Source organism: Colletes gigas, unplaced genomic scaffold, assembly GCF_013123115.1.
Source record: "Colletes gigas isolate AHSC1104 unplaced genomic scaffold, ASM1312311v1 Colletes_gigas_Sc00043, whole genome shotgun sequence".
Taxonomy (NCBI): domain Eukaryota; kingdom Metazoa; phylum Arthropoda; class Insecta; order Hymenoptera; family Colletidae; genus Colletes; species Colletes gigas.
This window is the reverse complement of record NW_025106672.1, coordinates 215,268-228,625: the sequence shown is the minus strand read 5'-3', so window position 1 is coordinate 228,625 and position 13,358 is coordinate 215,268. Positions and strand designations below refer to the sequence as shown.

General features: G+C 41.8%; 1 protein-coding gene across 1 annotated transcript in view; it reads left to right on the top strand.

Moving 5' to 3' along the window:
- The window catches only part of LOC122403059 (V-type proton ATPase 116 kDa subunit a1), a 123,940-nt gene extending 115,225 nt beyond the window's left edge, over positions 1-8,715 (top strand). Inside the window, exons 13-14 of the mRNA XM_043406340.1 lie at positions 4,946-5,337; positions 7,502-8,715. Coding sequence (XP_043262275.1) covers positions 4,946-5,337; positions 7,502-7,598 — 489 coding nt within the window. The 3' untranslated portion in view covers positions 7,599-8,715. The remainder of the gene's footprint in view (positions 1-4,945; positions 5,338-7,501) is intronic.
- The last annotated feature ends 4,643 nt before the right edge of the window (positions 8,716-13,358 follow it).

Here is a 13,358-nt window from a genome sequence, read left to right as displayed (position 1 = left end):
ATTGAGAATTATTCTGAGATATTTGTTCTGAATGACCTGAATTTTGTGGAGGTAGGATTTGGGTGCGGTGCACCAGACTTGTGCGCCGTATGTGATTATGGACCTGATGCAGGTTTTGTAAAGGCGAATCTTCGTTTTTAAGGGGAGTGGGCTATTGTTGGCAAGTAGGGGGTAGAGTGTATGTAGGACGCCAATGCCCTTGCAGGCTCTGTCTTGGATGTTGGGGAGCCAGCTGAGTTTTTTATCAAACCATATGCCTAGATATTTGACCTTGTTAGCCCATTGTACAGGGTGGTTGTTTACTCTGATGTTGTTTGCGTTGGGGGATCTTTTCCTGGTAAAAAGGATGGCCTCAGTTTTTGTGGGGTTAAGGGTTAGTTTCCAAGTATCTGTAAATTGGGAGATTTGATCTAGGTGTGCTTGTGTATATTTTATTGCCTGATTTGGGTTCCAAGAAGATGCGTATATTGCTGTGTCATCTGCATAGAGGGCAATTTTGGTGTTTGAGTTTTTGGTGATATCGTTGATGAATATGTTAAATAATACGGGGCCTAGGACTGAGCCTTGGGGGACCCCTGTGTGGATAGCTTTGTATGTGGACTGGGAACCGTTGAGGGATACAGTGATTTTCCTGTCCGAGAGGAAGCTCTGTACTATCTTAATGGTGTGTAAGGGTAGGTTGATTCTGAGGAGTATGAGGAGGAGGCCATTGTGCCATACAGTGTCAAAAGCTTTCTGTAGGTCTAGCAGTACTAGTACCACTGATCTGTTCTTGTTGATCTCAAGAGCAATGTCCTCCTGGAGTCGGAGGGCTTGATGGATGGTGGAGTGGTTGGCTCGAAAACCAAATTGCTCCTGTATCAGAGTACTTTGAGCTTGAAGGTGCCTAGTTAGCTGAATTAGGATGATTCGTTCGTATATTTTGCCTAGCAAGTTGAGGAGGCTGATTGGCCTGTAATTGTTGGGATTTAATTTGGATTTACCGGGTTTGGGTAGTGGGATGATTTTAGCAGTTTTCCAGGAAGTGGGGAAGTAGGCGAGTCTGAAGGATTGTTTATAGATGTAGTACAGTTGAACTATGATTTTTTGTGGAAGGTTTTTGAGTTGGATGGCTGTTATGTTGTCTGGGCCGGGGGATTTCTTGTTGTTCATGTTTTTTATTTGTTTGTGGATGAGTGATGGGGTAATGTGGGAGTTGTCTTGGGGAGCAGTAGGGGTGAGGGTTAGGGATCTGGCAAAGTGATTTGCTTCCGCGTCTATGGGGGAATTGTTGATGAGCGGGGGTTGAAGTTGTTAGTTATTAGCCAGCATCTCTGCTTTTTCTTGGTTAGTGTAAGCTGTGGTGTGGTTGTCATTTAGTGGTGGGATTGTGGAGAGTTTGGATTTGAGTGATTTATATAGTGTCCATAAGTAGTTGGGATTAGCCTCGGATTGTATTTGTTTTTGCTGCCATGAGTGGATTTTGATTTCTTTGGTTTTCGCTAGAATCTGTTTTGTGAGTAAGTTCCTGAGGTGTTTGTGGAGCGGGTAAAGTGTTCGCTGGTATCTGCGTCTGTATCTATTGCGGAGCTTGATTAGGTTTAGAAGTTCAAGGTCAGGTTTGATTGTTTTAGCGTAAGTTCGGTTTTTGGTTGTGGCTGCATTAAAATTTGTAGTTATGGTGTTTTGTAGTCTGTTTATCTCTCTGTCTATGTCAGGAATGGTGTCAATGCGCGGGTTTATCAAATATCTGCTGCACTGGCTACAGAATTGCTGCCAGTTGGTGTTGGTGATAGTGCAGTTTGTGAAGTGAGTGGTTTTGTTGGTGTGTTGTAGGATAACCGGGAGATGATTTGAAGGGAGGTCGTGGATGGAGTGACATTCAGAATAGTGCGGTGAGTTGGTGAGGAAGATGTCTATGTTGGATGGTCTGGCTCTGGGTTGTAGGTGCGTGTATGTGTCACTGTGCAGGATATGGTAGCTGTTTTTTGTCATGTGTTTGTATAGTGTATTGCCATTGGAGTTGGCTGAGGTGTTGTTCCAGCTAGGGTGTTTTGCGTTAAAGTCACCCCCGATGATAAATTTGGCAGCGTGTGTGGTTAGTGCGTTTAGGTCGTGCTGTGTGAATCTTTTCTTGGGTGGTAGGTATGCGGCCCCAACTATGATTTTGGGTTTGGATGGAATTTCGATGAAGACACCCTCAACGTTGTCCAGAAAAGGTTGGGGAAGGTTGTTATATGCTAAGGATTGGTGAATTATGATGGCGACACCCCCGTGTGGCGTTATCCGGTCGTTTCTTATGATTCTGTATCTGTTTAGTTTTATTGTATCTGTGTCCTTCAGCCATGTTTCTGACACAAGAGCAATGTGGATTCGGTGGTGTTCAAGGAACATTAGAAGTTCTTGTGTTTTATTGAGGATGCTGGTGGCATTCCAGAGTAAAATTTTCGTAGGCAGGTTAGCCATTGATTAACTCAGTGGCTTCTAAGAATGCTTGGAGTTTTTGAGCCTTGGTTTTGCAGGTTATTAGTTTGTTGTACAGATGGTCTAAAGCAGCTCCTATGATGGTGATGTTAATGAGCTCATTTATGGTCTGAGCCTTGGAGAAGAGGTCCGATAGCTCGCGGGTTTTGTTGGGTTCGATAGGTGCAGTCTTGGGGATTTGTCTTGCAGCCGTGACAGATGCATAGGATCTTGATGTGGTTGCAGAAGGCATTGGGTGCGAGTGGAGTGGCTTGTTGGTGGCACGTGTAGGTTGCGGTGGGGTAGGTGCTGGATAGGAAGCAGGGGTTGTGTGTGTTAGGGTGTGTGTTCTTTTTTGTATAAAAGCGAGAAGCGAGGGGCATTGGCTATAGTTTGCCGGGCGAGGGCCGTGGCAGTTGCAGCAGGTTGCCGGGGTGTTGGGTGACTTGACACAGTCTTTAGTTGGATGTTTGCCTGCGCACTTGACGCATGTAGGGGTTTTGGTGCAGTTGGCCGAAGAGTGGCCAAAAGCCTGGCATCGGAAACATTGTATATAAGGGCGGGAGTTGTTGAACTTCTCCCAATAGGCTCTGGTGTGTCCTAGCGATCTGACATGATTTATCTGCTGGAGAGTGGTGCCCTTCGCGAAGATTATCTTATAAGTGGCTAGATAGCTGGCCTCTTTTCTTTTTAATTCGGAGCAAGCTAAGGCATTTAAGCCCTTGGCTTGAATTTCTAACAGGATTTGCTCGGTTGGGAGCTTGGGTAGTCCTTTAAGGACAACTGCAATGGTCTTATCCGTGTTAAGAGTGTATGTGTGCATTTGTAGGTTGTTTTTAATTAATAATTCTTTGACCGCGAGGTGGTCGCTGATTGTTGCGAGTGTTATTTTTGTCTGATTGGTGAGGTATTTAATTTCAAATTTATCTTTTACCGTACTTTCTAGTAGCCGGCAGAATCCCTTGTGGTCCTTGATCGTTGAGTGAATGAATATTGGCGGTGGCTTACCTTGTGTTGTCTTGACAGAATCAGCTGGGGTTACCTGTGGTGGCGTAATGGGGGTGATTTGTTCGACATCGAATATGTCCGACAAGATGGCGAACCTGTTGATTACTGGGACGTTGTTTGTGGCTGCGGGCGTGGCGTGGCTGGCCGATGCTGATGGGGTGGTAGTTGATTCCTTGGAGGTTTTCCTCTTCCTTGGAAAAAGGAAGCCTTCGTGGTCGGTGTTCGGTTTGCTGGTGGTGTCCATTGGTGCTGCCTTGCTGAATTCGACTTCAGTGAATAGCGTAGTGGAGGGTCGTCCGGAGTCCGAAAGTGACGCCGTGCGCCGCCTTATTATGTGGATATATGGCTCACCATCCTGCCTGGCGGCTTGACGGTGGCGGAAATTTGTTTTCTCTGGCCCGGCGGCCAGCGCTGGTCGTTGGGCCGTGCCTTCTAGTTAGGCGGGTATTTTCCGTGTCCTGCTCGTATGCCTGGTCAAGTGCCTGAGTTGTGATCCTTTGTTCTTGAGTAAATTCACTTGTGAACTAACTTCGCGTGTTGAGAGTGCCTCGATGTCGACTCGATGAGAGTCTCCGTGAGAATTGGATATTGGGAAGTCGCTCGAGGAGCGTATATATAGCAATCGAGGGGTCGGTCGAGCGCTTGTGAGAGCGCGACCCCTCTGGTGGCGAGCATGGGAGGCGACGCCACAGACGTATCAGCTTGCTGATCGTCACCGGAGTCTCCTCTTGCTTCACTTCCTTCGTCCTCTGTTCACGATTCCGTGGGATCAGCTTCCAATACACGGGCAATTAGCTCGATTTTTGAGCCTATGCTAGACAGCCTGTGCATCAACAACTCTTTTAATGCTGATACAGTATATCTGTTCAAGTCTCTCGTCGCAACACTCTTTGAACTGCATGCACTACGATGTTCACTGTCGCCACACTGTCTCTTCTCTCTGTCCTCGCTTTGCATCGTTTTACTATTTTCATTATTCTCGTTTCACTATCTTCACTATCCTCCGAAATGCTCCCTTGCTGTTTGTAATCCCGAACGAGCCCCCAATTTATGTAGAATTTTTGCAAAGGATTGCAATGGATTGGAGGAAAATGAACTAATTATAACAAAAACGTTAATCGTTCCTTCGTCTTGAAACCACGCAACTCATGTCTCGCTTGCAACCCCCCATTCTCACACGCGATTCAAACTAAACTGAACATCATTCACTACATTCTTCGCACCTACATATATTTAAAAGGTGTAGAAATGAATTTTACGTCTTTTCTTGATAATTTTAATATAAATTATCAATAGATTTTGATTTTTAGACGTATCTAAATTTCCTTCACCAGTCAATCGCTAGGTGGCGCTAATAACTCTATGTACTGTTTAGCCTTATGGCTTCTATGTTTAAACGAGTATAACTTTCTGTACGATTCATATACCGTTGTATCGAACTTGAACGATCAAAGTGTTCAAGCACAACGTTTGTAAAAGTTTTATCTTTTTTCAGAGTAATGGAACCACGTCTCAGGATATCGAATTGCAATCGGAGACTCTGCAGCCCGTTTCCTCGAGCAACGAAGCAGCCAGCCATGATCACGAAGAGGAATCATTCGGCGAACTTATGATTCACCAAGCCATTCATACCATAGAATACGTTCTCTCCACGATATCTCACACTGCTTCGTATTTACGTTTATGGGCCTTGTCGTTGGCCCATGGACAATTGTCCGAGGTATTGTGGACAATGGTATTACGCAAAGGTTTAGGCGCCTCGGAGAATGATTATACGCAGAGCGTTGTTTTATTCTGCCTCTTCGCCGCTTGGGCCTTCTTCACCCTTTCTATTCTCGTCATGATGGAAGGGCTTTCAGCTTTCCTTCACACGCTTCGACTTCATTGGTAAGTGAAAACAATCATAATGCATAAGGTTTTCCAATAAGAACGATGCAAATTGTATTATTAGGTGTACAAATGAATAATCCAAATTATCTTAAGCAGTTATAAAATCCAATTTAAAGTCGATAGATTTTTCGCGCTCTTTTGCGGTCGTATAGTGTTGACATATAGCTAGTTACGGGGTCATTTTACCTTGTAGGCACGAAAAATACATGTTTCTTTGTGATTTTTTTTTGCAGGCTATTAAAGAGCGATTAATTCCGTGTTTTGTAGATACATTTATTATATATTTAGCTATATTTACGAATTTTTGCAACGCATAATATCTATTGATTACGCTGTTTTTGTTGATCAACAAACAATAGTTTTTACGAACGGCGCCCGACTGTATATGTGATATCATGCGAACAAGTTATCCGAAATCCAAAAATCAACGATATTCTTAATGTAGATGTATGTGGTTATAGCATGAACTAGGATCTTTTCAAAAAAACAAAAAATGGCAAAATGGCAGCTATTTTACGAAAAAATACTGAATATTTTCATATATTCGGTTGCTTTTTTGTTAATAAAAGAAAAAGTATTGCATATATTGCAATTATCCTAGTTCATGCTATAGGGAGATCAGTTCTGAAGATACTGTATAAATTTCATGTTGATATCTTGTATAGTTTTTTCGTTATCACATACGCAGTGCTGAAAAATGTAGTTTCGAGAAAAACAGCTTTAAAGTTTCAGGTCCAGTTGTTATACCTGCGCGCGGTACATTTCAGCAGGCTATAACTTCGTTAGTTTTTCAAATATCAATTTAATATTTGGTAGATATATTTTCGAGACTACATGTTAAAAGAAAATGCAAAAAAAAATTCGATTTTTTAAATCTCACAAGGTAGAAAGGCCCCTTAAAACAAAAGATAGTTTAGCGAAAGGCCCAACATAACCTTCAAAAGTATTCAATTCAATAGAGTCGAAAATGGCAACAGATAAGATGCATATCCGACACTGCATTCTTTACGAATTCCAACAAGGGAAAAATGCTGCAAGAGCATGCGAATCGATTTGTACCTTTCTCGGTGAAGGCATTGTATCGTATGATGTCTGCGCATTTCGGTTTAGAGCGGTTTAAAAGCGGTGATTTGAGTCTAATCAACAAAAAACGCCCTGGAGGCCTAAGGAAATGTGACAACGAATATTTAGAACAATTGCTCGCTAAGAATGGGGCACAAATGCAAAGAGAACTTGCAGAACAGTTAGGAGTAATCCAGCAAATGATTTCCAAACGCCTACGTGAGATGGGAAAGATCCAGAAAGAAGGAAAATGGGGTTCGCATGAACTCACTGCAACCAACAAAAATCAACGAGTGGCAGTGTGTCTTTCTCATCTCAATAAGCAACGTCGAAAGTCTTTCTTGTGGAACATCGTTATGGGCTATGAGAAGTGGATACTTTATGACAATCCTAAACGCAGAAAGTCATGGGTAAATCCCAGCGAAGCATCAGCACCGGTTGCAAAACCCAATCGCTTTGGAAAGAAGGTTCTTCTCTGCATTTAGTGGGATATCAAGGGAGTGGTTTATTATGAATTGTTGGAACCGGGTGAAACAGTTACTGCGGACTGCTACCAACGTCAATTAATCTGCTGGAGTCAAGCATTGGAACAAAAACGTCCGTATACTGGCAAAGGAGAACATCCAGTGAAATTGTTGCATGACAATTGCAGACATTGCTCCATCTGATTATCACCTGTTCAGGTTGATGCAACACGCCTTATCCAATATGCACTTCCAATCAGTAGATGACTTTATCGGGTCCAAAAACGTAAAATTTTTCCGTAATGGAATTTATCAGCTAACTGAAAGATGGTTTAAAGTTATAGAAAGTAATGGCGAACACTTTGATTCAACAATTCAATTTACTTTCTTTTAAAATAAACATTGAATGTGGCTGACAAAATTGGATTATTCATTTGTACATATAATAAATAAACTTTTCTATATCTTCCCGTTTCTCAGGAGGTCGTATTAATTCGTAGAATTTTTTTACTTTGATGCATGATATTCTTATTAAAATTGTTTTGTAAGCTTCAGTTCACGGATCGACCACATCATTCCTCATTTTCTAGATATTTGTATCCATCATTTACATGTTTTTTTCCCTTGTTTTTAAGGGTGGAGTTTATGAGCAAATTCTACGAAGGCCAGGGTCACGCCTTTCAGCCATTTTCCTTTAAGAGTATTTTAGACACCGAGGAAAGCGAAGATTGAGCCACCTTCGATCAACAATATTTATAATACGTCTGTCGTGCTACGCGTTAAGACTTTGTTTTTATTTTATAATCAACTCAATTGTATAAAGTATCAATCACAGAACTTGATTAATAACCAGATATTTTAAGATTCGCGACACAGCCTTAAATCCAAACTATTTGTAAAGTCGTCGGGCAACAGTGTTCGGCGTATGTCTTGTAAATGCCACAGAAATTTATACTTGACCCTCAATTTTGACATCCTTTTTCGGATGTACTTCGAACAATGACCACCTTTGATATGCCAGTTTTTCATGTCCTAGAAATTTGTTCAAATTATCGCCTGAAACATAGAAATGTTCGATGAATCATTACTTACAATTTTACAAGTATCAAGGTTCTTCTATTGGTAAACAGTATTGTAGCAAATTGAAAGTGCCTGTCGTTCGAGGGACCATCATCACGGCAATCTAACTGTTAATAATAAAATTCGGAAGAATAATGATAAAAGAAAGATATTTATTGAAAATCGTGTTACTGGATATAAGAAGAAATTAGAATGTATCTATAATAACAATATATTTTTGTTACTGGCGTACAATTTGATATAACTTTTACAATAAATTTAAGTGTTAATCTTCAGCATTTTATAATAATATTGTGATCGGGTAGAAATTACAGAGTATATGTAGTTTCTCTCTGAACCTAAGTTTTTGTCAGAATGGTATTTAAAGATGCAATGTGCACAGAATGAACAGTATCGTCATTAAAATGATGAAAATAATTTACAATCTTCGGTAATACGTTGCAAAATATGAAATCTGAGAGAAGGGATGGCGTAAATGTACATACTATATTGTTAGAGTACAAATTGCTGTGCGTGATTGGCAGAAAGTATTCGTCCTTTATCTAATAAAGAAAGGTGTCATTAAAGATGTATCCGATACGTGTAGATATTAATATGACATTGGAAAAGAGTGTGATGCAAATACACATATATGGCTATATTTTGTCAACATTGTAACAGTAATTTGTTTAAATACCCTTATAACTTTTTTCTATTTTCAATATCGTATCACATGAAATGTCTGAAGGCCGCTTCATTTACATTGATAAAATGTGAACGATTTTCGGATAGTCGTACCTTGTAGCTCGTACTTTTTACCTTATACTTCAGGTAAAAAGGGATATAGCTGGGAAAAACAGTTTTATGACATTACCTGCTAACTTATGTTACTGTTCTACAATGAAACGCTATGTTTTGTACCTTTAAAAATATTCGACTATGTGCTTTTAAAATTTAAGATACAACCCATACTTTGTATTAAACTGGCAAACGGGATCACTTTTCCTTTGTTTCTAGTTAGTTCTATTTAGTTCGTCATAACCAATTGATACGGTTATTTCAAAACAATCGAGGAAAATCATTATTAATTAATTTCTGCAATTATTAATTCTACTGTTTTGTTTATGTTATAAAAGTAAGAACTCTTCTTATTGAAAAATACCACAACGTGCACAATACTGGTAAAGAGTGGAATCTCATTTTAATTTATTAATTTTCAATCTTAAAGTATTTTGATTTTCAAAAATCGTATTAATAATATACATATGTGTGCTCATACATGGGAATAAAAAAAAATTTCTTTTTTTTCAATAATTAAAATATGATCAGGAGGTCTTAAAACGTGTATTTCCGTAAAATAAATTTTACAAAATTTTGTTTTCATTATGGGTACTTTGCTTATGTGCGCCTACATAGGTGGGAAAGTAAAAATGCCTGGGCAGTCGAGAATCTCGGCTCGAGAATCCAAATCGTATGCCGTTGACTGGAGGTCGGATTTCAGTTGTTAAGAGCGAGAAGGCAAATGTGAGCCTTTCTCTCTCGACTCCCACGAAGCGGTCCGAAATTACTTCGGGCAGCTTCGGAGAATCGAGAAAGAGGGCATGCGTCAGTTTGCCTTTGTCGTCTTTCCGAAACTCCACGAACTCACGTACGCGTATCTAGCATGTGGGAGTGTGCACCCGACGGTGCTTTTCTGGCATCACTGCATAGTTGCAGGGAATATGGCACCAGCATCGCCATTTCCCCTAGGTCGCGCCTAGGGCGATCATACGCCTAGGAGTTGGCAGCGCTGCTGCGCACGGTGGCGCCCGAAAGAGAAGAGTATTGCTGTGTCTGCTGTTTCTCCGCTCTCGTTGGGAACAGACGCATGTACAGTTTGTAAAAAATAAAGAGTTTTGTTTTCCACGTCCATATTGGACATACCACAGTGTTTATTCAATTGTTCGACAACACATCGTACATATAGTAGGCTATGTTCCTACAATTGGTGACCCCGACGTGATCTTGTTGCTGCTGTTCACCGCCGGCACGTGGTCTTCACTATCCCGTACAGGCGTGCATTCTGGCCTTCGCGCGGGGGTGGTGGGGGCCAAGTGGCCTCGTCCTGCCGCTATGAGACAGGGTGATTGCCTGAGGGACCGTTTGTCCCCCCGTGGATGGGCGCAAAGCGCGGGTTGGGGAGGATACCGGAAGTATGCTTCGAGCGATTCCCGGTATCCTCTCAAATCGTGCGGAAGGGTCACCGTGGGGTTTTTAGTGGGTAGGTCTCGCGCCCGTTATTCCATGAACGCGGGGAATCCCACACACCCCTCACGCCTCTCCCCAAAGAGGTGGGAGGGAGTCTTTTGAAGATTTTCCCCACGACAAAAAAAAAAAGAAAAAAAAAAGCCATAAATGATATCTTAGATATCAACAGCCCTAGATTTCCTGTACACCAAACTCAGCCCATGCCAAACCAAAGTTCAAAAACTCCTAGCATTTCTTGAAGCCGCTGAACTCATCAATGGCTAAGCTACCCCCCAAAATACTCCTCTGGAATGCGACTAGCATTCTAAACAAAACCTCAGAACTCCAAATCTTCCTAGAACACCATCAAATCCAAATAGCTCTAATCACAGAAACCTGGTTGAAACCTACTGACTCCATCCGCTTAACCCGCTATAATATAATCAGGAATGACAGACTCACACCACATGGAGGAGTAGCCATCATCATCCACCAAAACCACAAATTTAACATTCTCTCCCAACCTTTCCTGGACAGTCTAGTGGGCATATTCATTCAACTCACCACCAACCCAAAAATCACTCTCGGAGTAGCCGATCTCCCCTCAAACAAACGTTTCTCCCAGCACGACCTCAATATCCTAACCTCGCACAACCAAAAATTCATCATCGGGGGTGATATAGCCAGCAGCGACACTTAGTCCCACAAAGAACCGCATGCCAGACCATCCAACATAGACATATTTCTAACCAACTCGCCACACTACTCGGAATGCCATACAATCCACGACCTCCCTTCTAATCATCTCCCAATAATACTCCACCACACCAACAACTGCACCCAATTTACCAACTGTGCCCTCTCCACGAATGACTGGCACCTATACCGCTCCCAGGGGAACAAGTACCCCATTAATCCTCATCTAAATACCACACACGACATAGACAGAGAAATCACCAAGATTCAAAAAACAATCAAACAGAACTACAAAAGAGCAACCACCACTACACACGCCTACCATAGAACAATCAAACCGGACATAGAACTCCTAAATATCATTAAGCTGCGCAACAGGTACATGCGCAAATATCAGAATTCAGCCAACCCTTTACACAGACACCCCCGAAACTCCCTTACCAACCAAATACAATCCAAAATCCGAGAATTAAAGAACACCTCATGACATCTCAAACTCTCCAAAATAGCAGCCAATCCCAACATGCTCTGGACTACCTACAAAACCCTCAAACAGACCAAACACACCATCCCGCCGCTTACCGAGGGCAATACCACAGCCTACACCAATACGGACAAGACCAAACTCCTTGCCGATGCATTTCATCTCCCTCCTATCTCCCACAACAATTCTCCTACAGAACGTGATGCTGAACAGCTTGTCAGCATACTAACCAACCTCAACACTACACCACCAAACCCTTCGTTCATCACCCCCAACCTGTCCATAATTACATCAGAAACCTAAAAAATAAAAAATCGCCGGGTTCTGACAAAATCACTGCCAGCCAACTCAAGCACCTTCCTCACAGAATGATCCTCCAGCTCTACTATATCTACAGACAGTCCTATCTTCTAACATATTTTCCCGCTACCTGGAAAACAGCACATATCATACCCTTTCCCAAACCCAAGAAATCCCGCCTAAATCCAAATAACTATAGACCCATCAGCTTACTGAGCATACTTGGTAAAATCTTGGAAAAAATAGTACTCTCTCAAGTCATCACACATCTCCAATCCAACAACATCATTATACATGAGCAATTTGGCTTCCGAGTTAAACATTCCACCATCCAACAAGCACTACGGCTCCAGGAAGATATTGCCTTGGAGGTGAACAAGAACCGTTCGGTGGTCCTAGTACTCCTAGACCTCCAGAAGGCCTTCGACCTCGTCTGGCACAATGGCCTCCTCCTTAAACTTCACCAAATTAACCTCAACCCACACCTAATCAAAATAGTTTACAGCTACCTCACTGACAGATACATTACAGTCTCGCACAACTCCCACTGCTCTCCCAGATTACTACATATTGGGGTACCGCAGGGATCAGTCCTGGGACCCATCTTATTCAATATATTCATAAACGACATCCCCAAAAATCCCAACACCAAACTAGCCCCCTACGCATACGACACCGCAGTATACTCCTCCACGTGGAAAATAAACCAGGCGATTAAATACACTCAAAACCACCTCGATCATATTTTACAATTCACTTCCACTTGGAAGCTGACAATAAACCCCACAAAAACAGAAGCTATTATCTTCACTCCCAAAAGACTCCACAACCCTGACACTCTCACAATAGACAAGCACCCCATTAACTGGTCCACTAAAGTTAAATACCTGGGCAGGTGGTTCGATAATAAGCTAAAATGGCAACACAACTCCAAAGATAGGGCTTGCAAAGGCATCGGGGCACTCCACACTCTATACTCACTCCTAGCACGAAATAGTGCACTTCCCACAGAACTAAAAATCCGGCTCTACAAAACCTGTATCCGCCCCATTCTCACGTACGGCGCTCCAGTATGGTGCACCGCAGCATCACATGTATCCAAATTGTACAAAACAAATACCTCCGCGTCATTCTAAACAAAACGCGCTATTGCTTGTGTTTGCAGTTCTCTATTTGGTATACCGTCAATGACACAAACAAGTACATAATTCTGTTTCTGAAACCGGCACCCGGTGTGCCAGAATTATTTTAGCGTGAACATAACACTGTTCAACACGAATTTTGTTTTTCCGTACCCACTAGGTGATTCTTGTAGAGCTCTGTTTCGTAAACACGAATGTGAAAATGGAATTGCTGTATCACCCTCAGTTTTCGAAAAACACGAGTTTTTGTGAAAACGTCCAATTTTGGGCAAAAACGAGGTATTACGCGAAAATTAGAAACATTAGACAGTTCCACTTAATCTTAAAAGATAGAGGAGAGATTCCTGAATATGCTAACATCGATAGTTAGAATATTTTGTACTTTTGAACGGTTGTAAATGATCGCCAAAGTTTGAAAAAGTGTCGAAGTACGTACTTTATACACAACACTTTTGTATATTTACGGAAAGTTCTTTACCTGACACGAAATCTATGCACAGGATCTGATTCTGCAGACATTTTTGAAGAAGGAACTGTCCAACAGAAGTGTAGAAGCCGTTCTCAATTGTCACAGGTCGAGAAAAT